Raw genomic sequence first — 27,335 nt, 5'->3', positions numbered from 1 at the left:
CTCCACAAAACATCAGTTCAGACTCCCTCTTCTAGTACCATCCTTGTTTTCTTCCAGTGCATTCTGGAGAGGGAAACTACTTCTCCTTCTCTGTGGTCCTGCAGGGCAAAGGACAAGCAGTCGAACAGATGCTGAACAAGAGTCAAAACAAGTTATCAGCAGTTCTGTATGACTTTCCCCATGTTTTGAATAGAGGAAAAGTATAACGCTTAAGTAATCATCAACCCAGAGAGAGTTCACTGCTTAAATTTTTTTAGAATGGTAACCTCCTCTAATTACATAAATGTTGCAGCTTTACTTAGAATGGAGAAAGAGATTTACATTTCTGGCAGATTGACCATCTGCTAGATGAGCTGGATCGGCTCATCAAGTGTCCTACTCTATCCCACTTACTTCATGTGTTTGAAGAAGAATGTTAAAAAAATAATTCTATTGCTATGAATTACCAACACTGCTCAAAGACTTCTATCAAATTATTTCCAGAACACTATCAGGTGATCAATGGCCGAAAGGAATTCCCTGCAGCAAGTTCCAAAATGGTGGTGTTTGCTCCATTCCTTACAGGATCCTGCAGGGATTTTAGCTATGGTGTTAAGGATGACATAGGAAATTGGATGGGTCTGCAGGTTCATCCTTCATCAGCTAAAAAGTATTAGCTCATCAGGAAAAAGCAAGTATTGATATAAACTGAGGCAGTAGTAATTCTGCAACTGAGTCCTTTCCATTGTGAGGACTTATAGGTGGCCTTCAAGGGTGACAGCAGTCTCAGACATGCCTTGTGAGAAATTGATTTGGAGGACTTTATAACCAGAACTAAGGCAAATGAGTTTGGTTTACATTGTTCTAGCAGCTCCTTTGTAGGACCAAAGATTTGCAGTTCCAGCAGACTTTGTTCTTGGTGTCTAGATTTTTCCATTTTTCAAATTCACTTTGTGTCATAAAAGACTCCAAAGCAATGCCATGAATTGAAACTGCAGAGATTTCATGTTTCTCAAACAAATCAGACTTTTGCAGGGGGAAAGGGGTCACAATATTAGTCAGGCAACAGAACCATTGGCTTCAGTGAGACTTTGCTAGAATGAAAGCTAAGTCAGAACTTCATGGTTTCTCCAACAGATTGAATCTTCTTGAATTCACACAAATCTCTTCTTTTCCAGGTAAGAGCACATTTTATTAATCTACTGTATCACTGTGCTAAGAATTAGTTTCTATAAAAGGCTGATCATTAATAAACACTTAGCTCTTATATAACTCTTCCCACTGCAGACTGGCTTTGCAAACATTAATTAATCTTCCTCCACATTCCTGAGTGGGAAATAACTATTCTCATTTCAGTTCTGAAAAAAGAGAACCACAGAGGGGCTGAGTTGCCCACACAGTGATCTTTTTTCATTATCAGGGCTGGAATCCATGAGTTCCAACATCCACACCAGTGCTTACACCACATCTTTCTCATTCTTAGAGCATAATGAGAACTGGTTCTCCCAGTCTGAAATGCACGCTGTTGATTAGTTGTTAACACTATGCAGTTCACACATAGCAAGTGAGAGTGCCTTTCATAAGCTAAGCTTTGTCCATTGGCCTTCCTTTCAGCAGCTTTGACTTTTTTATCTTCAATTTTCCTTGCTGGATAGGCTCATCATCCTTGCATGTGGTAGATTTCATCCTGAATCTCAACACTGGGAAGTTGACTTGATCTTTAATTAGGTAGCCAAGCTCAATAAAAACAGTGGGAGTTTGTAGAACATCACCCACTCCAATTCCTCCTGCATTCAAAGGATATATTTTTGCTATGAGCTGATGTGAATGCTGCCTTAGGAACAAGCTGGGTAAGTAAGCAGTAATACACCAGTGCAGATCAAATGTCACAAATGGGGAAGAGATATTTTTTTTATGGGGCCACCAGACAGTCTCCTATGATAAACCTTACTTTCCTTCAAATTTGAAGATTGATATGAGGATGTTACACAACTGCATTAAGGGGGAAGGAGGGGAACAGTATAATTGCAAGCACTGAGTGTTTCACAAAAGAAAGCTCTGTTCTATGTTCTGGACAGTAGCACCCTGCAATTCTTTGGATAAGCAAATTCTCACTCTGTTTATATTTCTTAAGGAGTAAAATTAATATAAAATACTTCCCCTGTTAAAAAAGGGGATTTGAAACCTATGACTTAAAAGACTTCCTCATCAAATATCTAATGGCTTTGTTGATGTCATTTTGAAATAGTTACACATTTGGTCCTTGGCAGTTTGTGAGCTGTGTTCCAGCCAGCTCTCCACATACATTTTGCACAATCTGTCACCAGTATGAGACAGAAGGAAACAATCAATGTTTTCAGTGGAAACAGGAAACTGGAGGAGTACATGCTGGGGTTTTTGGGGGGGTTTGGGGTTTTTTTTTTGGTCACTGAATTTTGTCCCCCTCATTGTCTTTCTTTGCTTTTCTCTGTTGCTTCCTGTTCTTTCTTCTCAGCAATGCTGTGTCAAATACTAAATCTTTAGTCAACTTCTGGCAGGCAGTAATTTATTAAAGTTATCTTCCTGTTCTACCATTCACTCCACTAAAAAAAAAAAAAATCAACCCAAAAAAAAAAAACCCCAAAAAAAAACAAGCGAAAAAAAAAAAAAGTCCTTGTTTTGCACTGGTTTGGTAATATATTCTCCTCTGTTACAATTGTATACAGACTCTGGCACATCTAGAGACTCAACCATTAACAATGTATTTTGACCTCCACTGATAGGAAGATTTCATATTCATCCTTCTTTGATCAGTCCTGTCACACTATACACTTGTAGTATGAGTGCAGCTATTTAGTAACCCATTCCATGGGGGATTTTCTGAAGGTAGAATAGGGAGGTAAATAGTCCTTGCTTCAGTGCCACCAGAGGACAAGTCCCAGAATCTACCTGCTGTATTAAGATCACAGTAGCTTTGGACCCCAGTTCAAACACCAAAACATGCACAGCTCAGCAATACAGCTGTGCACATTTCAATAAATGGGTTGCTAGCCAGAGCAAAGGAGAAAACAAATATTCTACGTGAGCAGAAAACGTTCAACTGCCAGAGTCAACTCTGTTCCTCTCCTACCATGTGCTCTATTCAACATCTGTGTTATTCAGTACTTAATTCTTTTTTAATGTCCTTACCTATCTAATCTTGTCTTTCTATCAATAATGTAGCCAACTGATGCCAAGAATAGCAGCTATGGTGGGAGAGTTGTTTGTTGAGTTCATCTGAACAAGCATCTTATTCTAGATCTTACTGCTTATCTATTTAGGGATTCACCAGAAAGGATAATACCAGGAGATGATTACTGAATAACCTGTTAGGTCAGCCATCCCTGTGCCTCTCATGGATACATAACAGAGCAGGTTGCTTAATTCCAGTTTCTAAAAGTAATTTTAAGTACATATAGATCTATCAACCACTCTTCTTCAGAAATGCTTCTATCCTCAGAACAGCACATTTAACTTTGTTCTGGCCACTATTACTTTTAAAAGGCCAGTTGGAATTTTTCTACATGAAAGAAACAAACTTAGTGGAAGAGCTGAAGAAAACACAGCTGAAAGAAGTTCCAGTAACTGTTTACAGACATAGAAGACATTTTTATCCCTTGAGAACAGTACAAGGACTGCTAGTTTTGGACTTCAGCAGAGAGAATGTAGGTTAATAACTAGAGAAACCTTAAAATTAAGTTCTTGAGGAAAGAATCAGCTTCTACAAAATGCTACAAGATCAGTGTCTCTGGGTACATACAATGTTGCGTTAGTCACTGATCCATCAGAGATCCTAGGAAGGTTTCAGTCAATGCTCATTTTGCACAAGGAATGGATCTGAATGTACAGTTCAGTCTCAGAAGGACTACAAAAAAAGGATACGATACAAATATAAGTTGCTATTCTAAAATAAGAGTTTATATGGGAATAAAACTAAAAGGAGACAAGGACATATTAGTAAAAGGAAAAGAAATAAATTTCTTTTAGAGATGGGCAACGGAAATCTTCCATAGACAGAGGAACAGAAAACAAAGGTGGAAGTATGTACATAATCCCATGTCTCCATGGGAACTTGAGAAGAATGAAAGCAGAAAAGTGAGAAGGGGAAGCAGGAAAGTTAATTACTTGCAGAGATTCAGCAGAAAGTAAATTCTCTGGCTAAAGGAAGCAGATATTTGGAATCATGGAACTCAAGTGCTACAACTGATTGCAACTTTTAAACTAGAATACAAATTTCTAAATAAAAATTCAGAGAAGGTTGTTATTTTTAAAAAGTAGTAACTAATATATAATAAACACTACTAAAATAGTAGAAGGATTTTTAAGAAGACTGCTCGGTAGAAAGAATGGTTCCCCAGCTGAATATTTGCCAGTGAAATGCCATCAATTCTGATTAAATATGTAGGTATTCATTTGTTCGTTCACTCTGTCCCTCCTTTAAAAATAACATGCCCTCTTCATCAGGAACAGTGGTGGTGGTGGTTTACCTTCCACTTGCTTGACCTCAGAGGCTTTACTTTGCTTTTCAAGCTCTACTTTCCACTCTTCTTTGAGGCACCTGCTGCCTCTCCTTGCGAGGTGCTCAAACTACATTTGGGACTGCTCTCATACAGCTGCTAAGCCTATGCTAAGCTAAGGCTATGTTACCATTTGCAGTTTATACCCATCTCCCACCAGGCTTGCCTGCCACTCTTTTTATTGAAGCTATCCCAAGAGAGTTCAAGGTACTATCCAGTGCAACTGGTTGAAAATCTGACCATCAAGTTTTCTACTTGGTGATGTGATGAAACAATGCATTTCATGATTATCCCAGAAATTTTATTGATGCTTTGATCAAATATTTTATTCTAATTTCTACTATAGTATATGCTAAATAAAACCAGCTGAAGTATTTCAGAATATTTAATTCCATAAAACAGGCATCCAAACACCTCTTCTGAAAAACAGAGGAGGACAAAATATTTTGAGCTCTGAAAACCTTTGCCACATAGAAATTGCATGTTTTCAGTCAGCTTTAATATTGGGACCAAGTTTAATACTGATGTAGGTCTGAATGCCTCTTACAGAAAAAGGCAGGTCTTTTCAGAGATAACATTGCTATTTTCCAGCCCAGTGGTAGTGCCACTGGGCATCACTCTTGCATCATCTTTCTCACACACAGACTAGTTTTTTTTCCTAAAACCTTTTTCTAGCTGATGAGATCTGTTGATATGTTCTTGTTTCCCATAATATGAATGTGTAAATATGATAAAAAGGGCAAAGTAGGTTTTGACCACAAATCTTTGTTTGTCCCCATGCAGTTTTATAAGAAAATTAATTTGGTTTAGCTGTGTTTATGCTTTCTTCTCTCTGGCCATTTTCAAAACTCAAATATCAGAATATTTGCAGAAAAAGCAACCTGGAGGAAAATTAAATAAACTACAGAAAAAGCAAAGTGTTGACCCGTTAAGCTAATTATTTATACCAATAATGTGATTTAGGGAATAATGCTTTCCCAAACAGGAAATACATAGACTGTTTCACCTGCATGTTTCCATGTAAAACAAATATATCTGTCCAAAACATCTGCATAAGGAGTACTGCAAATCAATTTCTAACACACCAGAATTAGATTGAGTTTTATCTATAAAAATATTCATCAAATAATTTCAAAGAAAAATATTATTTCCAAGAAATTCACCCAAGCAGGGTAATAGATCAATTACTCATAATTAATTGTGTGTCATGTTTGTATAGAAATTTAACAAGGATAGGATATTCTTCAGGATGACGACATTACAACTGGGACAGTTCTTCCCTTCTGCTCTAAACTCAGGTAAAAGAGTTCTGCAGTCATATAACCCTTTTATCATCTATCTACAATGGAAAAGGAGAAGTCACTGTGCAAAGTCTGGAGTCCAAAATTCCTTATGGCTCACCTGTAACTGTAAGTTCCCTAAAAGTGAAACAGGAAAGTTTATATTTCCAACACTAAAGACTAAATTTATGCTCCAAAATGTAAGCCAAGGCAAATTCTGTCAATAAAAAATGTATGAGAGTCTTGACTTCAGGCCAGATTTCTGCTGCCTGCTTTGATATCTTCAATGTTTAAACTACTCTGTGCAAATCACTACTACGCATGTTGTGAGTTCTCGGTAAAATCCAAAAGCAGTGCAAGATCAGACAATATAGAGTCATTACGTTCAAAATTACTACCACTGACAAGTGTTCTTGGATTTAGAAAGCTGTTCCAGAAAAGAGATAAAGAAAGATATGCATATACCAGCAAAGGAAACCTGTGGATTTCAGCAAGATACATCTTGGGCTCTCACAGAAGTCTTAGAAGACACATTTCAGTTATTCCAGTGCACGAGGACTGCTGTTTAACCACAGCATAGGTCTTCTGACTCTTCATAACTTTAAGAGCTCTTCCTCCTTGACCATGTTTTTATCATGTGTCATGTCCCATTCATATGCAAGTCTTTCAGTTTCTGGGCACGTACTGGTCTCACCATACAAGAATATGATTTCATCACATGGAATATAGTTCTTATTCACCATGCAAGCTCCTTATTTCCTCACTTTTTAAAAATCAGTAGAAAATGCCCCCAGAGATTGACATAGCAAGAGTTATTATTTTAAGGTCGGTAACATTGCAAGATAGGCAAATAATAGAAAAGAGGGTTCTAGTTGTCCTCAAAACCAGCTGTTTTGGATCACAGAAGTGAAGATCTAATATTTTCCTACTTCTATTAACTTTATTCAGGTTATTGTCTTACAAGCTAGAAGGTATCTGGTAGTACAAATTACAATTGGATGTAACTCTAGAATAAGCATTAAGATGGGATATCTCAAAAATATGTGGGTAAGAAAAGTGCCCTTCACAGAAATGAAGCAAAAAAGAATATCAAAAGAAGAAGGAAGGCATCAAGAACTAGATTTAAAAAAAAAAAAAACCAAAACCATTGTGTAACAAATCTTGGACTCCTCACTCATACTGGGACTCTGGTACCCTCCTTCAATGTTGATGCTGGGCTCTACTATAATTTTTCCATTTAGAAAATGCCTTGCTTCACCTGCAGTCCAGCTGGAAGATGCAAACAGCAGTGCTATATTCAAAGGGAATATGTATTAAAACAAAGCATTCAAGATGTTATGTGTTTCTTAGAAGGGCTCAGCTTTTGATAATGCCACAAGACATCCGGTGAGGGATAAGACCTTCAGAATTTAGCCCAGTGAGGTTTTAAAAGAACTGAAGGGAAGAGAATCACCAAATATATCAAGAGACACAACAAGGGTGAAGTACCTTTGTCGGAGATTTTTGATTTATGCTTTTGTTTGTAACTATCTGAAACAGAGAAAGAAATAGAGGGTGAAACTTACATGGGGGAAAAGAAGACAGAAGGCAGAGAAGCCAGAAAAAGAGAAAGAAAAGAGATGACTTCTTAAAGGGCAAAGGAAAATGGAGTCTTGCTGAGAAATTAATTTTATTTCCTTCATGCAAAAACACCAAGAGCATCAGCAGCAGGTGACAAACATGCAAGTCAGAGAGCAGCAGAATATTTTGCTGTAATATACGAAGCCCTGAGTGCACTGAGCTGGTAGGACCAGGCTGGAAGCAGAATAAGCTGTCTGGTTGCTACTTACTGTCACAAACATAGGGTTTGTCATTATCATCCTGGGAGGCAGCATCATTCCGTCTCCTGCCACCTCCAGACCCCCGAGCCTGCAAGGACAAGAGGAATGTTAGCATTATTCCATCACCCCTCAGGTCTCCTTGCTCCCCACACCCTCTTGTGAAAGATGTGCAGTATAAACTAAACAAATCCTCAGCTTCCATACAGGTTTCTCAAAGTGGTCTTGACCCTCCATCTCCTAAGATGTGCTCTATGTTAATGGACCTTGTAAAGCAATGGACATCCTCTCCACAGACAGCTCAAACTGTTCATCCGTTGCAGTAGGTCACTGCCAGTACATATTCAGTCAAGTATCATCACACATTCATTTCTGAAGATGTTCAAATACCTTGCTGAACTGAATATGAACGAATGAATAGATGAACAGGTGTTGAAGGATATATACAAACATTAAATCAGCCAGAAAACAGGCCCCAAATGAAAGAGAGGTCAAATTATTTCCTTCAATATTTTCAAAGGAGCATTGTTTGTGTTGCTATGTTTTGTTTTCTAGCTGAAAAGCAGTGTTTTGAAATGGCCTTCTGGGACAAAGATACCATGGCTAATTATAAAATGGAGCTTTGGTCAGTTAGTGGAAAATATTAGATAATGTGTCTACCTGCAATAACAGAAATTACCCAGAAAAGTCTCTTTGCAGTTCTGTGTTCCTAAACTGGACTAAACTGGCAGCTATAGAAAGTGGAAAACTTTGTTTCTCCACAGCACAGACTGTTCTGTCTTGAACTCCAGGGGTGAGAGTGGAATTCAGCTTCAAAACTACTTGATTCTGACCCTTCTCAGATGAGATACCAACAAGGAAACAGCTCATATCTGTCCAATGCTGGAGTTGTGATGTGAAACTGGGAACTGAGCCAAAGCCTTCAATACTTTCATGTTCACTAATGTACAGTCTGTAAATGATAATAATTTTAGACTTGATCTTTGTTTGAGGAAATGATCACAGGTGGATGGCTAAATAGTTCTTTATTAATTCTGCTAACTATTCTAGGAAAAAAATTATAGACTTGCTTCTGCTGCTCGTCATATTTCTCACTCTAGACAAGGCCACCTGACTCAAATCCTGCAAGCCTTTTCATGTGAAAATAAGAAAATGACAGAGATGTGTTAGGTAAAGCTGAAGAAGGTGTAGAAATCCTGAGAATATTCACACCCAGCCATAAAGGGGCCATAGAAACTCCATCCCTCCTCTATGAGCTTGGAGCAGAAATAGCACTATTAGAATTGTGTTCTGCTGGATATCTAAAGAGAAGTAATACGGAACAGTTTCACACTGGCCTGACAAAGTCTGTCAAAACAGACAGTTTTGAACAGAAGCTATAATAATTTCACATGTTATTTCCCTGGGATTGTGCAGGTCTAACTCTTAACACAGTCCCAAAGGAAAGACATGGATTTGCAGCTATCTGGATGGGGTAAATACTATTATGTATGACAAGGATAACTCTGCCTTCTGCAAAGACCTCTGTGCAGTCCAACACACATGTGCAGAGCAAGATTTGTAAGGGTAAACTGAAAAGCAGTTTCACCCTAGAAATGGCATCAGCAACAATTGTTTGGTGGAAGCTTCTTTACTGACCATATCATATAAAATCATCTTACTAGTCTGCACTATTTTCTCTCTGACTGCCAGCTCTTTAAACCCCTTCTGGGCAATGAAATCAATCCCAGGCTAGTTCTTTTCTTCTCTCACTACTGCTAAATGTGCTGCAAGCTGAATTTCAGTCCATGGCAACTCCTCCACAACCCTCAACTCATCAGGCGGTCTTCACATAGACAAGTGATTGGCTCTTATAAATATTTCTGCTGGTACCCAGATTAGGATCTAAGTTCCCCATTTTACCAGCTGTATTGGCTTTTCAGGGCTATGAAAAAGATGTAAAGTCTTATATTTGTCACTAGTCAGTAGCTCTGACTCTATTCACGCACTGGGAATGTACCTGTTGAGTAAGAAGGTACTATTTTACATAGGTACATTTCAGAATATGATACTAATTTAATGTTTGTTGCTCAGAATTTTTCTAATTGTACAGTCAGCTATTCCCTTTCAAACTGTTCTCTACAGAAATGCAGGGGCACAGCATTCATGGCATGACCACATGTCAGATACACTTTTTCATGCCATGAACACAGAGGGGAAGATTTTTCAAGTCAATGACATTCAACGGGACTTGGGTTCCTAAATATGCTTGGTGCCTTTGAAATTGTCCCACAGGATATCCAGCTGATGAGCAGACAATCTGTGCAGGTGCATATGCACATCTCATATCTCCTAGAAAACTATACTGCCCAGCTCCTACTACATTGACCCAGTTCAGCAAAAACACTAAAAATGTCCTTCTGTAGATCTACCTCTTCAGCCTTCAGTGTCCTTCCTGTGCCCCCATGATTTCAGGGCTAGCCTTGAGGGGACAGGAAACCAAGCAGCTGCCCCAGAGGCACTAAACTGAATGCCCCACGCTTGCTGCCTGTGCTCCAGGCTATTGAATTCAGTCATCCACAGCTGCCTTTATTCTCCTGACAGGATGCAGCAAAGACTTTATGTGTGAGGCCTGGACCCAGGGCTCAGCAGCCCTGAAGCAGCCAGAGAGAGTAGCCAAAAAGACAGATGGAGAGTCCAGGATTAAAAATAAAATCATGCTGTAGGGAAAGAAATGGGCATGTGCAATTTGGAAAGTCCAGAGCAGTAATTCCATTGCATTAATCCTGCATTTATGCTGTTAGTCCTTCTCACTCCTCTGAATCTCCAAAGGTCACACTCCACAGGATCTTGTTTCCTATGCATGTCCTTCCCCTCTTCTGCCCTCTAAAAATACCCTGACCAAGTCCTTCCCAGAAACAAAGAGCAGGCCAGGTTTCATGCCACCTAATTTTAAATCCTTCGCCTCAATTCCCTATACTCAGTCAGGCTAGAAAAGGGCTGCCTTTAGAAACTGGCAAAGAACTTGTGACCAGATGCAATTCAGGCTTACCAGTTTTCAACAGCTAGATAACCTGGCCCCAATTTTGAAATCCTGATTTCTACCACATTTTGCTTTGGTTATTGATGCCATCAAATAAAATTAAAAATTGCTTGAAGTATGCGGCATTATTCAGACTTCTCTTTTTTGCACTGAAAGAAGCCAGGGCACTAGCAGAGTAGGAGTTAGTTGCAAGAAAAAAGCAAGCAATCCTGATGCTCCTATAATTAACAGGGGGAAAGTTCTAGGGCAGAAAATAAAACATAAATGTAAGCTTCAAAATTAATGGGACATCTAGAACTCTCCAACTCCTTTCCTTACAGTAACAGAAAAATAATTCTGTACCATTTTCCTGAACAGGGAAGCAAAATCTTGCACATAATACTAACTTCAGGACTTTGTTTGTACAGGTCTGGGATATATGAATACACCAAATCCTCTTCTCCTGAGCAGTATATATCTTCTAGCTCTTTACTCCCTTTCACTCACCCTAACCAGAATGTGCAATTTACGTGAGAGCAACTTATTAGAAAATAGTTGTTAGCCTGGAATATTAGTTGATTGCTACAGTCAAGCTTATGTGCATGTATTGATTCTATCTCCTGGTTTTGGTTACTGGTTCATACAAATTTTCTGAAACTTACATTTTTCTGGAAAATTTTTTTCCAGGTGGGGGTCTTTGGCTAAGAAAGAAAGAAAGAAAGAAACTGGTTCAGGTGATTTTGAGAATAAGGAAGATGAAATATATACTTATCCAATTATTCAAGTGCTTTGATCTTATATTAAAGGACTTAAGCTCCAAAATAAAGAGGAGCAGAAAACTGAAACAACACAACAACCAAAGAAGAAACCAAAAGAGAGGGTCTGATGCATAAGTACATTTCAAGTATTCAATGTGGTTTCATGTCTCTTATTCAAAAGCTATTGTATTCTGCTCATTTGGCCTAAAATGTGGCCCTTCTTGCTTGACTTCTATAAACACATCAAAAGGTACAAATAGAGCTCCTGTGCCCCTGCAGCATCCACTGGAGCCAAAGAGAGATGAAAATGCTCAAAACTTCTGAGACTTGTGTTCACATTTATTTAGATGCCTAGCTTACTTATGGGACCACAATTGAAAAAATGTTGATTCCAAGTTTAAAATGTTGGCCTCATTACTTAACTAGTACCCTGATGAATTGTGAAGACATCTTAGGTAAGAGAAGGGACACAGAGTCCCCTAAGGATAAAATATTGCCCTTTTCAAGCAAATGGAAGATTTGCCATGGGCTCAAGAGAGCCAGCGTCAGCCACAAAATGCTACCCTGGAGAAAGCTGCAAAACTTATTAACACTGTTCAAGTTACTTTTATTAACACTTTTTTGGCTGCCATGACTGAATTTGCTGCTTTTCTTCAATTACTAAAGTTTTTTTTAAGGAGCATTGTAATAGTAGGGTGTTATCATAGTTATTACAGTTTACATTACAATTGTAAATACAACACTAAAATAAAATCCCCCCAAATTTTTACTCTCAAAATAGTCCTTTTCTTTCACAGCAATTCACAAAAGTAAACAGAAAAAATACTAAAAATCTATTACATATGACTGAAAATTACCTATAGTATTATCCCTATCAAATATTCATGGATAAATACTTTGCATACATAATACACATAGGAAATATACACTAGAAAGCAGAGTTTTGCTTCCTTCCTTTCTATTCCAATAAACTCTCCACTTACCCGTCCTCTAGGCCTGTTCTTTCGTTTTGGAATATCTTCTTCCAAGTCTTCTTCCTCGTTCACTTCATCTGCATTTTCATCATTTTCTAAAACCCTCTGTAGTTGAACAATAAAGGAATGGTTAGAAGAGAAAAGGAGGACTCATACAACCAACTGCTGCTCTTTACCACAGTGATTGTGGGTTATTATAGTTGATATAAAGCCAAATGAGATCCCAGTACATCTGTTTCTCTCTACCAAAGCAAAATTTGCTCTCTTTTCCACCCTAAGATCTCAAGGGAATTCCTACTAAAAAACTACTACTGATATCAGTCAACTATGATAAAAAGGTTCCTAAGAACAAATACTGGCAGCACTGAGCACCAATATTCCAAGACAACACAAATATTAGTATGCATAACTGCAGGACCTGTCTGGGAATTTGTTTTCAATTTAGCCTGGGTTTTTTATTTTCATTTGTTGCAATTTAAATAGTTTTGTTTTCTTCTAATGTTAAGAATGCACTTCAGGAATACAAAACCAGTAGTTTTCTCCTTGGTAGCTCACCATCTTCTTTCTTTAGCAAAAATAGAGAAAATTCCTCCATGTATTCCAGAATGGATCTAGAAAGCCATGTTTTTTAGGACTTGCACCACAGGTACGACTCTAATCTGGAAGCAGGAAGTTTGTTGCATGAGAATGCTGAGGAATTACAGGTCTTATTGAGGTTAACAGCACCAACAGCAATAATTTGTTCAACTAATTATTTATTAAGGAACAATAGTTCATCAACTCACATAACTGTGAGATGCCTGGGCCAGGCAATTTCAATCTTTTAACCTGATCTTTTGAAATGTAACCTCTACAGAACCAAACATGGGCTGGCTGACCTGCATGAAAACATGCACAAGTCAGACATCACATGGAAAAAGGCCAGACAAATCATCACAACACTAATGCAGGAAGAAGTCCCACTGAAATTCCTTCAACCCTTGTCATGTCTGCTAGAAATACAGAAATTGTCCCCAGCCACTCCTGCCATTTATGGTGCTGTGCCATTTTGCAAGGGACTAATCTGGAATCACTAACTTACCTTTGCCATGCCAACATTCATTTAAATTATAGCCACAATGCAGATCCAAATAGTGGCATTAAACTGATAGGAATGTTCTTCAGTCTTACTGTATTTGTCCCTTCTCTCTAATTTCTACTTTAAAACTATTTGAGAACCAGCAGACTGGGAACAGGAGCAAGTCAGTTTCTTTCTGTCCTTTCCACATACCTCAAGCACCAAATTCTGAATTTGTGGGAAAGAATATAACAGAAATTTCATGTTTCAAAATGTCTGTATTTAGAAGATTCGTTACAAAAGTTTATTCTTACTTTATCAGCTAAATTTCTAAGACTAATACTGGTCAGTTCATTACAAACAAGTTGTAGCACATGACAAGGATCAAGTCTTCATCTAATTTTTGCTTCTTCTATTTTTGAATATCAGGAGGCTATTAATGAGCTCCGACCATCATGAAATACAATTTCACATAATACTGGAGGTACTAAATACTAGATGGTGTAAAAGTTAAACAGGCTCCAGTTCTGCTTACATAAAATGTTTCTTCAAAATTCATACAACTGCATACATGAATTGAATTCATCTTAGGACTGAAGTGCTTGAAAATTTTTGTACATGAGGAGACTGTAAGAATGTATGTAAGAAAATAAGCAAACTTACTGATATGCGTTTGTATTTTTCCATTGCTTCATATCTTAAAGTATCTCAAAAAATCCCCAGCAAAACAGGGGCAACCACATCATATGTGGGAGGAAAATTTACAACAATAATATTACATGAGAGTTAAGAGAAATATTACAAAACACTTTCTTCCTTTAAATTTGAAGCAATTTAGGAAAGAGATAATATGTAACCAAGTGTGAATTTGGTGACACTGTCAGAGTAATTACTTTAATCCTTGATAGAAGGGGCATAACCTTTCTGCTGCATGGTCAGAAGGCTACTTTAACTCTTTTCCATCAAACAATGGAGACGCACGTTCAATACCAATTTACTGTAGGGTAAAATTGTCAATCCTGTAACATACCAACTGTACAGCAGGTCCCAATGCCTGCATCTATTTAGCAGGAGGGACTCTGGTATGTTTTAGCAGAGTAACTTTTCTTTTCCTATTATGTCTTACTAAAAGTTTCCCAGCCCTATATACTTTTGGTGCAGGTCATCTTCTCCTGACAGATATTGGGAATTTGGGAGGGTGGCAAGTAGCTGGGTCTGAGGTGGGAATTACAATGATGTCTATCCCACTTGCTCACTCTCACCACCATTGAGGCTGGGCCCTTTGGAGTTACAGCACAGACAAGTATGCAAAGGAACAAAAGAGAGATTTGCATTCTCTTTTTTGTCATATCGATAAAGGCACTGATTGTGATTTTCATCTGGTACAGTCTAGCTGCCAGGTGCCAAAGTACACACTGGAAGCTGCCTACTAGTGAAGGCTTTGGCAATCATAGTTCTACAGACTGAATCCAGATAAGCTATGCTTGCATAAAATAAAGCAGCAAGACATGCCTTTTGCATCTGTTCTGATGAAACTAGCATCCAGTTGACAGGTCACAGCTACAGCAGTTTAGCTGAAAATCTGTTCTGTTTTTCTGCACCTCCTCCCTGCTCTGCAATGCCTGGATTTATGTCATTTCCACCATATCTGAGGTCTCTTTCTTCAGACTGCTGCTGGGAATAATTTGGGAGCTCAGATCACACAGCAACATTCAAAGGCAATTATCAATTTCATAAGGATGCTGCACCATGACTTCTTGTGACCTTAAAGCAGGGAAAAACAGACCTTTGGTAAGACCCAGATATACCACTGAAGAAGCAAACAGAGCAGGGCTCATGTCAAGCCTTTCCCCAGTCCATAAGCATGGCATCCTTCCTCTTTGATGGTGCTCTTTTACCTCTGCAACTGGGAATGGGAGACCCAATTGTGCTGCCCTTACTTGTGTAAAATTTCTAACAAATAGAGCAGCAGGACTGACCTTCAGGTAATACAGATTTGATGTTTGCATTTTTCTGTTTCATTTCGCATAGGACTGACCCCTCAAATTTTTAGTACTTTGAGGTATAGATGCAACCTTTTGTATCTCATCCAAAATTACCAAGTTTGACACATTGCTAATAACTCTCACTAAAAATCCCTAAAAAGACTCACAGCACAATGGTGTTTTAGCCTCACCAAAGATGTACTGCTGTGGGAGATGCCCGCTTTCAGTGATTTAAGATGTTTTAAAAGTGACATGGACTTATACAAGAACCCTTTATATTAGCTGAATTTCTTCTATAACAAACCTACAATTGTGTTTTGGCTTTTAATTGTTGAAGGATGAAATGAAATCTTGACTATTTTTAAACCATAATGCATGTGAAAAGGCAATATTTCTCATACTGCATCACTAATAATAATTTAAATATTTGAGATTATATTTTTCAAGAAATTTGTTTTTCTTGTCTACCTACAGAAGGCTACCTACTATTAAAAATAAACAACAGGCAAAGCAATGACATGTTTTAGTCTACAGCAGCTGTGAATCCAAATTGAAATTCTTGAAACTCACTTTAAATGTGAACCATTAAAAATCAGTTTATTGTTGGGATCCACCTCATTTTCTCAGTTTTTTTATGTAATTATCTCATAGTGCTGTAAAATAAATTTGAACACAGGACCTGTGCAGAACAGTCAAACAACAAAGTTTCTTGTGACAAGAGAAGTGTGTGAGATACTGATATCATTTTGAGCATCGCAGTGTAGCACAAAGTTTTGATAACATTTTGGCAGTAGAATGACACAACTATCAACAGATATACTGTTTTGCCACAGGACAAAAGACTGTTAGACTTAGAGACAAATTGTAAAATCCAGCCCTGATGTCACAGCATAGGGCTCTCCTTTACCTGGATTTCTTGTATAGTGTCTTCCTCTTTAGTGTCTGTTTTTTTCTCTATTGCCTCTCCACGCAGCAAAGCTTCCAGAGTTGTACTTTCTGAGGTGAACCCATCTTTTTTCAGAGGCAGATCAACTTCTGAAAAACAAAACACACTTACTGTGTGTCTCCCGCAAAGGGCTAACAAGAAGGACAGAGATTTCAAGCAGATGATGAACAGACTTTCAAACTTGTTTCTATCTGGAAGGGGAACTCTTCAAGTTCATGTAACCACTAAGAAACTCCATTTATCATTAATTTCTATCCTACTGAAAACCTGGTATCTTTTCATTTGCTATGCTTGTTTACAGGAAAAAAGGCTGGATATATTTTATCAGGAGGAAATAAATGGGGGGAAAATCTTCCTATGCCTTAAATAAAGAACAAAATCAGGATGTTTTAAGATACTGAAATAACAAATAAGAAGAATCTGATCTCCTGAAGAAGAAAAGTAGTTTAATGCAATTTAGCATCTGGCACAGTTTATATAGCACAGCTTCAATCCTCATTCTCCTACACCAGGGCATGTTCCACATGTGGGAAAAAAGAAAGTTTGTGTGTGGGGCCAGTGCTGAGACCATATATTGAAAAACAGAGACGTGTCTTGAGTTTTCCTGTGCTACTGACTAGATAAAATCTCTGGTTGGCTCTAGCTGGCAATACCAGCAAAGAAACACAGTTATGAGTGCAGAATCTTGCTCATAAAATGGGACAACACCCTGTCACTGCAGGAAGAGCCACAGGCTGGCTCGGAAACAGGCTGGGGACAGAGCTCCAAAGACACTGGATTGATCAGGAAGTTTGATGCAACTTGCTGGAGAAGTGAAGGAACAGAGCCTTATTCTCCCTTCAAATGCTGCCAACTAGATTATGAGGCAGTGCAGCAGACAGGCAAATACAGCATGTTAACTTTAGCAAGATGTTAAAATATAACCGGGAAATAGTCCAGTTTTCCTTGTAGACCTAGCCTCTACCCCACTCATACAGGGGCTCATTTAGAGCAATTCCCTGGCAGGGAAATATCCTGCACGTGTCTTTACCTGACACTGCCAGGTATGGATTTCTAAAGTAGTTAGTTCCTCCCTTCTAAAATGAATTCCTTTCTCTAGACTGGTATATTTACAAGTAATAATGTACAAGAATGATGCTTACAAATGAGCATCTGATGTCCTTAACTCACAGTTCTGTCTACTTATGCTTTAAGAACTGTGTTTTGTTCCCCAGTCTGCCTGAAGCTCCCTGCCTTTCTATCACAATGAACTGTAAATTCTGCAGGGCAGAAATTCATGTGTTTTTAAAGTCCCAAATCACTCCTGCAAACCAAATAATGAATGAGTACTTCCACCTGGGACAGTAAAGTGTAATCTGATTCTTGGGGGCAGTTGCATCCCAGGAATATGTTTGTTCTATATATGAAAAACTTTCAGTTACCAAATGATTCAGCGTCCCTGATCGGTACTTCCACAATGTACTTGCTACAGTGTTCTGAAGTGGGAGAGCATTGCTTAGCCAACAACCACAGAAAATCCAGCAGAAATTCCAGAAAAAGCTATTCTATTCATGGAGGGAAAGGCTGAGTACAAACCATGCAGAAAAAACAAACCACTGGGATTTTAAAGGAAACTCCCAGGACAACCCACACAATGGGATGGAGTCAACTGTGAATTGATCCCCCTTCTCATCACAAGGAGCTCTATTCAATCAGGCCTCTGTTTTCAGCATTAAGCTCTGCATAGGCATTCCATTATGGCCCCTTCCCCAACTTCTCCCTTGCTTGAGCTATAAAAAAGACAGAAAAGTCAAAAGAGAAGCATACAGATTGAATTTCCCTGTATGAACGCCTAGTACCTCCCTCTGGATCCAGACATTTCAATAGAAATAAAAGATTTTTGATGTGATTTATGTGCAAATCCCAATGCTTGAATGTGTAGTCACTGAGGAACCTCCATAATCATCTCTGGATGTGGGCTTGGCTTGGGTTCAAAGTCCTGTGCTTGGGTGCAAAAGGGCATTTGCTCTGTACTTAGAACCTTGAGGGACTGCAAACCCCAAGGGGTCATCATACATTCAGCAAGCAAAGAAGCTTCAAGCAAGCTCAAGGGCATTGGAAACAAACATGTCCTCACTGTGACAAGCTACACCTGTCTCTGGACACCAGCACATTCAGCAAATGCATGCATTAGAAAAGGAAATGAGCAAGGAAAGGCTGAGGGAATAAGTAGAACATAGGAACTACTCTCCATTTGTTCCAGAGATATCAAAAACTAAGTTTGAAAAGAGGAAAAGGTAGGTTTTAAGGTCAAAACAGGCAGCTGTCTTTTATAGGCATGGTTGTTCTGTGTGGCACTGCTACTTCCCAACAACAACACTCCAGGAGGACTTTTCATCCAAAACTCTCAGAGCATTTTATAATTACTAAATTTAACATCCCACTGACAAGGCGTTGTAAAGTAATATTTTTATTCACAGTTGATGGGGAGACTGAATCACCAAGAAGTTAAGTTAGTGAGCTGGGCATCCAGTGAAAATAAACTCAATGTGTGTCTCCCATTTTCCCACTAAGCTGACTGCCATTCAACTCCTTCATCTTCTTCTCCACTGGTAGCTTCTATCAACGCAATTTAATTTCTAAATAGTTTTAGAAGGTGGGAAAAAGCAGACACTATCTTATCTGGAATGTAAAGTCTACAGCATAAAAACCTTCAGAGGTCCAAAGACAACCCCTTGTAATGAATTCAGTCTTTGTAATAAATTCAAACCTTCCTGAAGATGGTTAGTCTGTAAAGGGTACAGAAATGAAGATGGGAAATTATGTTTCCAAACTAGTTTTTGAATCCCCACAGATGAAAGTCTTCTAAATCAAAAAGATAGTTCCGTTAACTGACAGAAATAGTTAAACACTACCAGGGATCATTAAATTAATTTCACTAGATCCCTTATGTTCTCTTTCCTGTTTAACTATCCATGATTTTCCCACAAAATCAAGAGAAGTATCTTTTACTCTTATTCCAGTACCCTAAAGAAAACTGAGAAGGCAACTCAAAAAGTGAAATTTAGTTTTCATGTGAAAGATCAAGGCCTTTCCCATACTAAGGGAACTGCTGTTTGGATCTAAGGTGGGGTCTGCTCCACGCACTGTTCTGCTTATGAAGGTACCAGCCAGTGCCTGAAGCTTCAAACAAGGCCAGAGGGAGACTCTTCTGGGCTTAAGAAATTAAGCTGTGACACCGTGCTTGCTTCTGCTTTGATATTGCTCATTCCACACTATGCAGTCACCTCTCATGCTACTGTAGAAGCTTTGAATGTCTGTCATGAGAGAAATGCAAAAGAACTTACCTACCCTAATACTGTGTTTCATCCTGAGAGATAAATGCAGTATCCCTTCCAGTTATCCTAAGCCTGGCTCTTCCAAAAATACACAGAATAGCCCAGCCATTTCTGAACTTTTATACACTTTTACCTCGATGTTTTCCCCCTTGATAGAGTTCAAAAGTTTAACTATGGTTTGAAAGAAGGAGTGTTTCACTTTATCTATTGCCTGCACCCTTGTCCTTACTGGGGAAAACAGAAGTTCTTGACCAAAGTTTTTGTAATTTCTTTTCATTCCTCTCCTTTCAAGGATAAACAGTCACAATCTTTTCTATTACTGTGCTATGGGAAGTTTTCCATATGGTCCTGACGAACCTCTCTGAACTTTCTCTTATTATACACCAGTCTTCCCAAGATACTGCATCTGGGATTTTCAGATGAAACCACGTCCCCCATTTAAACAAATGAATTATGGTATTCTATAGATTACTCCTCAGGCTGTGTCTTTCAATAGCCAAGTTACTTATTAAGCAGAAGAATTAGGAATCTTGTAGTGGGGACAAGAACTTCCCATAAGGAATACATTCAAACAGATACCATATTATTATGCCCATCCCTCTGCCCTCTCCCCAAGCACATTCACTTCTCCCCAGAGTGTTCTGCACAGACCTTCCCGGCCATGATTGCTCTCAGTAACTTCATAGTATGTGCAAATCTTTGTAGTTGACAAGGTATTCCTACTCTGCAGCTTGCTCATTAGTGTATTATATAACACAGGACCAAGCACTAAACCTTGATGTACCAGCTGTAACCCTTTATCTACAATGAAAGTTCTTTCTTCCATTATCTTTTATTTCAAAAGTTTTGATCCAAGACAATTCTCAGTTTCTCTTTGGAGACATACCAAAGGTCTTCAGAAAGTTTAAGGAAATTGTCAATCCCCCTACCTATTAGTTTTGTACATATCATGTAAAGAATTTTAAGAAAGTAGTGAGGCTTGGTTTTCTTTGGTAGGAAAAACATACTTGGTTAGAACCTCCTATATCATCATTTCCCAGGTGCTTTACTGCTTATATGTATTACTGTTTCAATCTATTTCTCAGATGTTAATGTAGAATTTATGTGTCTTTAAATCTTTGAATCACATCCAAATCCTTTTTAAATATAGGTAATAACATTTGCTACCCACTAATTGTTCTACATTCATTGTAACTTCTAGTTTGTATCACAAGCTCCTCTTCAAACATTACAATTCCAGAGAACATAATCTTTATTACAAGTAATAACTACCAGTAAAGTCACTATAATTAAAAGCTTACTCTTTAATATGCGAATTTTAAGAAGGTTTGTAGATAAATTTCCTTTTGATTAGTACCACAAGTACAACCGCACATGGTTAATGTAACAGATAGAAGAACTAGTTGCAACTACACAAAATGAAACTGTCAAATCAACAAAAATCATCAATGAAAAAAAATGTTATTTTAGAATTCTTCCTGTTTTAGTAAACCATCGTATTCTTGGTGTCACAGCTAAATACTGTGCATATATTATAATTCAAATGTGTGTGTGTGCATATAATTATAATTTATGTTTCTTAACTTGGCAGAATCCCCTTCATAGTGATTAAATTAACATGTTTTTTTCTGCTTACCAGCTCAGTGCAGCAACCACTCTATTTATTAAGGTCCTGAGATTGCAGTGGTAGAATCTGAACAAGCACCCATACCACTATCATTCCTGTATCTGTTTTCTATTGAATTGCTGCCTCCAAAAGTAGCACATTCTCACAAATCCCACAAAATGGTGGGCTTTTTCAAGTTTTGATTTGCCAAAATAGCAAAATAGCTGCAAGTTTCTGCCCTTAAATAAGCTATATTTGGTTTACAACGCATTGAGAGCTAAGCAACTTTTCAGTGTCTCTTTGAAACATAAATTAAAAACAATCATCCCTTTTTCTATACAGTGCAATGTATTTGTTTTACAATGGATCATTTCCATCTCCACAGTAGCAGCTGCCACCCAAACCATCATCTCTGTGCACTCGTAAGCAGCTCCATTTCCAGTTCTAATTGGGAACAGAGATACTTATTGGGTGAGTTCCAGCATGATCTATCACGCCAGAGACAGCTACTATGCAAACCAAAGCAATCCGGCTTCCAAAAACCCTCTTAGACAAACTCTGACTTTGCACATAGATTCTTGCAGATTTTTGTTTCTTGGTGCCATTTTTTTGGAACATAAAAAAGTGTCAGAGGAAACTATACGTTACGAGTCCATGAAGTGTTGCTTAGGATGGATAAATCCAAGAATATTACCTTAATAACCACTACCTCTTTAAAATCATATAGGTGGTCTAAAAAAGCCACCTAATTCACAGTAAACAGAACTACTGCTGAGTGAATGCAGCCACTAAGCTCATTAAGAGGATGTGGCAGGATATGTCTGAAAGTGCAGTGCAGTGGCTCAGCAAGCAATTAAATCCCATGACAGTTTAAAATGAGAATCCATCAGTGTCACAAGAGTGTGAAGCCTCAGCATCTCTACTGTTCCCACCCCCAGCGTTTTATTTATTATGGCGTATTGGGAACATGGGAAGTCAAAAAGATTATAATGAAATATGCCATATAAAAACCAGATTAAGCCTGCTCTTCTTTGGGGAAATATGCAGAGAGAGAAGCTGTCTGTTAGCTGTCGAGTTTGCAAAAGATACCATCTTTTGGGATGGTGCTCTCTGCCAGCAGACAGAGTGCCCCAGGGGAAATGGTGGTGAAAAACCCAGACAAGCAGCATCCATCCATCCATCATACGCTCATCTCCACATCTCCAAGGCACAAATATAGTGTTAGAGTGCAAAGGGTGGGGGCAGGGGGATGGAATCCCTTAAGAAAGAATGGGGAGACAATGCCTTATGTGAATAGCTGCATTCTGTAGCTTTTCTGTGCGTGCACGGCCAGACTCTCCTTACCTTGTTTGCTTGCTTGCTTGCTTGTTGTGTTCATGGCCAGTACAATGACTTGTTAGCATCCTTGGAACTGATATATTTACAGCAGCGACCAGAACCAGGCATACCAAAGGCAGGGCTCTGCCCCTGCCAGCACAGCACAGCATGGACCTTCACTCCTTCTGCAGATCCAGATCTCCAAAACCCTTCTTTCACTACACCACATCCTGCTATCCCAGGGGCAGATGCTCACGTTATCGCTATTATGATTTAATGCTGATCTTCCATGGCCCCTGATATCCCAACCTTTTCTCCCACCACTCCTGAAATTCAGCACCCATCTGCAGCAAACTTGTCTCTGCCAGTTCTACACATACATGGTCCACAGAGCCTCCTGTCAGCCCAGCCCTGGGCCTCCCCTGGGACACATTACTGATAACACAGACTCTCACAATGAGTCCATAAAGCCAAACAAACATCCCTAGAGAGTAGTAAACATCAAATTCATTTTATTTTTAATCCAAGCTGCAAAATAGCCATGCTGTACTAGAGATTGTAAGGCTACTCCAGTAATTATTTGTCTCTCCCACCAATCGACTCTAAACCTCATGCATATTATTGCATTCTCAGGGTTAACTGGGCTGTGGTGAGAACAAGAATCCAACCAAAAACAATGATAAACCACTTCTAGAGCACTTGAAAATATTAGAGTATTTATTTCCACAGAAACAAACTATTTTGAATGGAAAAAAAATAGTTTAGAGGACTCTACCCTGTAAAGCTCTGAAATTATTCTTAGCAAATGTTTGAAATTTTAGGCACTACTGAGGTTTGCTCTAGGGAGCACAGGGAGACTGGGAAATCCCAATGTCTCCCTAGCACCTCCTCAGAGAAAGCTGCTAGTGTCATAATGAAGTTGATGGGGGCACAGGATGGGGAGAAAGGGAAGACAGAGGAAGATCTTGTGTGGGTGGGACTGTGCACTTTCAGTCTTTAGCCTGCGCATAACTGCAGAAATATCAGAGGACAACTTTGAGTTTTAAGACTGGGATTCAGTGGAAAGCTTCTAGCAGCCATTAGTTAAAATATGTGCAAGGAGGCTACAAGACAACAGGAGGGAGGAAAAGGGCTGCAGAAAATTGCAGAGGCCCTTAAACATAAGGTTAAGCATTGTTTAGTTTAACCCACAATCAAAATGTGGTCTTTACAAGCAGCTGTATTTCTCTGGCAGACTAGAATGCCTCTATAAAATGTGTCTCAAAAAAAACATAAATAAAACAAAACAAAACAGCTCTCTTGTCAGTTGTCTCTTGGAAGTTTTCTACAGATTTATTTCTCAGCACAGATATAAATCATTGTCACATATAATAAGCTGTACCTGCTTCTCAAAGACTGCCAAATTACAGTATCAGACTAAATGCTGGATCAAGTAACTACCCTCAGGGCTGAAAGCGTCTCCATTCAGAAATATCTCTATTCAATAGCATTTTTCTAGCACTCATTTGTGTTCTCTTGCATTTGTGTTCTAGATAGGCTTACACTGCACCACAACTTCTGCAGCAACACTGTAGGCACTATCAAGGGACAGAGGCAGGATAACTGCTATAATTTAGAGAAAAATGTTAAGTAAAAAGGCCTATTCCTTTGGGCTTTGTGTCCCACCCCAACCGGGTTTCTGCTCTGTTGGGAGTAAAAGAATAACTTGGGCTATCTGTCTGTAAATGGTCATATAGAATCACTAACACAGACAGATGATAGGCATTTTGGCCCCTCCAAAGCACCAGAATTAAATAATTAACCAGATAGTTATCAGCAAACACCAGGCCCCCCTCCCCACGGGTGGGATAGTCCTGCCCACATTGCAAACTCTGCAAAGGGTAACAGGGAGTGGACCTCCACTGCAAGCAACTGCACTGGATGCGAGAGAACAGAATAAAAACACTTGTACTGCACACAAACTCATACATAAACCATGTGTAGAGCCAGCCATGCCAACCTTCCTGAAAATTCTGTGAGATTCTGCATAGCTTCTCGTCCTTATCGAGGACAGTGGAGGGGATACCTTTAGTAACAGATAAATCTCTGTAATGCAGTTATCTCTCAGCTGCAGTGCACAAGCATCCCAATTAATTCAGTCCAGGCCTAGCAGAGCCGGCACTAAGCCAGAGCTGATAAACCTGCCAAAGCCAATCTGAGTCCTGCAGAGATTCTTGGGAACCTGCTCTGTGCGTTCTGGTGCTCCGTGCTGAGGGGGCTTTGTGCTCAACTCTGCCTGGCTCCACGTGGAGGGGCAGCTCCACTAGCGAGGCCTTCCAAACCCCCAGAGTTCTGGGGAGCTGGCAGAGACACCCGCTCACCCCAAAGGCATCAGCAGGGCTGTGCCAGGGCCTGTGAGGGCACCCAGCCTGATGCCAGCTGTCCCAGCCCTGGTCCCGCATGGCCGCCAGCAGAGCTGCCATGTGCGGGAAGGCAGCGCCGGGAGCAGCACAGCCCTGCCTGAGGCTCACCCCTGAATGAGTACTGAACCGCATACGCCAGTGGAGAACAGCAAGGCCACAGCAAAGTGCAGGGATTTTAGGATGGGATAGGGAGCAACCACCCCAGATGCTGCCTTTGGCATCTCTGCTGTCTCACCAAGTGATGCTGAGCCAAATCTTAACAGAGGCACTCTCTGCTTTTCCATCATCTGTCAAATGGAGATAGTCTTCACCTATCCTCTGGGGTTTGGTAAGGCTTGTTTAATATTCATAGGCATTTAGGCATTCAAATAAAATGCACCAAAAATGCAAGGTGGTCTTACAGGCTCTCACAAAGACAGATTTGAGTACATTTTCTTTCCAGCCAAGAAAAACACTGAAAAAGTAGGATTATTTCCACTGATACCAGATTTCAGTGGCCAATTCACAAATTCCAAAGGACAAAGATAATGGTTACTCCTATGTAAAGATACATCTGACAGATGAAGCTATATAAGTGAAAAATGTTATTATAAGAAGGAAGACTTGTAATAGAAAAATGGCATGAGATGCTAGTAGGTAGCCTTTCAGAAATGGGAAAGAACAAAGCATATTATCTCTTGAGATGCTCAGATCTCTTGCCACAAAAAGGCAAGCAATTTCAAGAGGCCTATAAAGGGTTTAGACAAAAAGGTGAACTCTAGAATTAATAACAGAATGGTAAACAGGAAGATTAATGGCACCAGAGAAAATGCAGATGGTGAAGCCCAGCCTGCAGGCTCAGCAAGCCTCTGAATAGGGAGGGGGGAAAAGGCAAGGTGTAAACAAGGTGACCTTCAAAGCCACGGGAACGCCTGCCAACAGGCCAGCCAGAGGGCATCCCGAGACACAGATGTGCCATCTGGGGTAGGCTGTCTCATGACAACAGGAACAATATTTGTCTTTTTCAGAATTTGCAGGGAGGCAATATGGGTAGTGGAAGAAAATATGACCATTCATTCAAAAGTGGTACAATTAAATGCACAGGTAGGAAAAGGACGCCATCCATTTTGTAAAGAAAATACAAAAGAATTCCCTGAATATCCCCACTCAGAAAGGTCTTGTGCCCACTTGTAAAGCCTGCTCATGCAAGGTGTGGGAGAGGAGAAACTGGTTTTCACCAAACAAATGTTTTCCTTGAGGGTTTATGCTTTAAGTTTATGGTAAGAAGGAAGGAAAAAAAAAAAACAAAACAAAACAAAACAAAAAAAAAACCTTAGCAGATACTGCAAAGCAGCTCTTAAGCCCATGCTGGTATAAATTTTTCCCATCTTGGCATAAGTCTGTTCACTCCAGATGGCACATTTGGGTTGAAAGCAGGTAAAGATTTCTCAGACATCTCTATGTCCAGTATTTACAGAATTCCCTTGCTCTGCCTCAGTGCTTAGTTGGTCCTCCTGTATGCCTGGGAGATCTCAGTTCTTTGCCTACACTAAAAACTGGGAGAGAGAAATCTCCTACCACAGTTCTGCAGGGAAGCCTGGATCTGTCAGGCCTGATGTTTAGATCATTGTGATCAACCAGGAAAATTAAAAGGTAAATGCAATCACACATTTTTTAAAATCCATCAATGAAACACCACATGGGGCACTGCTAAGGGGAACGATGCTATCTCTACATAAGCCTTCTACAGAATAAACCAAACATGAACTGTTATGATATCCAGAGGCAAGGATATTAGGGGAAAACTGTGTAAGAAACAACATTACAGCTCACTGGGGGAAAAAAGCAGACCCTAGCTATGGGAGTCCAGCAGGCAGTATATTCACACACCTTTTTTTCCTTTCAACCTGGCTCAAACTACATCAAATCTGAGTATTTCAGGCAAAAAGTGGCCCATCTAAGTTCAGTGCTGATATCAGCTAATTCAGTGCTAGGTGTGCAAACAGACACATCTGAATGTGTTTTCTTCTGATGGGCTGCATACCAATGAAGATATTGCCATGATCTCTGGTTTCACAGTAGGAACCACAGGTGCTGGATGAGGTCAGACAGCTCATGCAAAGCCTGCACAGCCCAGTGCTGTTATGAAGAAGGCTTGACCCACGCGAGCTTGGCAGCAGGAGCTGCCATCATGGCACTGGGCATCAGTACACACCTGTATCCAGAAATCCCATCATGTGGCTCTGTTGATGGCTTTTTGACTAGAGCAGGAATGTAGAGATGAAGTACATGCCTGAAAACACTAATGTGAAAGTGACAAAGGAATCGGGGGGAAAAAAGGCAGAAAAACAGCAAGATGGAGGTAAGGTACTATATTCCTTC

General features: G+C 39.5%; 1 protein-coding gene across 18 annotated transcripts in view; it reads right to left on the bottom strand.

Moving 5' to 3' along the window:
* The window catches only part of DPF3 (double PHD fingers 3), a 189,702-nt gene that overhangs the window by 54,993 nt on the left and 107,374 nt on the right, over positions 1–27,335 (bottom strand). For 12 of the 18 annotated variants that reach the window (XR_014956017.1, XR_014956014.1, XM_085581981.1 and 9 more), the window contains 5 exons: positions 16,294–16,421; positions 12,354–12,449; positions 11,275–11,313; positions 7,624–7,702; positions 7,283–7,324 (listed from right to left, as the gene is read on the bottom strand). Coding sequence is in view for 14 of the 18 variants with exons in the window: in XM_085581981.1 (XP_085438107.1) it covers positions 7,283–7,324; positions 7,624–7,702; positions 11,275–11,313; positions 12,354–12,449; positions 16,294–16,421 (384 nt within the window). In the remaining 4 variants the exon portion in view is untranslated. The remainder of the gene's footprint in view (positions 1–7,282; positions 7,325–7,623; positions 7,703–11,274; positions 11,314–12,353; positions 12,450–16,293; positions 16,422–27,335) is intronic. The other 6 variants (XR_014956015.1, XM_021533586.3, XM_085581978.1 and 3 more) reach the window with 3 other exon arrangements.

The sequence above is a fragment of the Lonchura striata genome, chromosome 5 (genome assembly GCF_050655825.1).
Source record: "Lonchura striata isolate lonStrDom1 chromosome 5, ASM5065582v1, whole genome shotgun sequence".
Lineage (NCBI taxonomy): Eukaryota > Metazoa > Chordata > Aves > Passeriformes > Estrildidae > Lonchura > Lonchura striata.
Note: the sequence above shows the minus strand (reverse complement) of the source record. Positions and strands in the feature narration are given on the sequence as shown.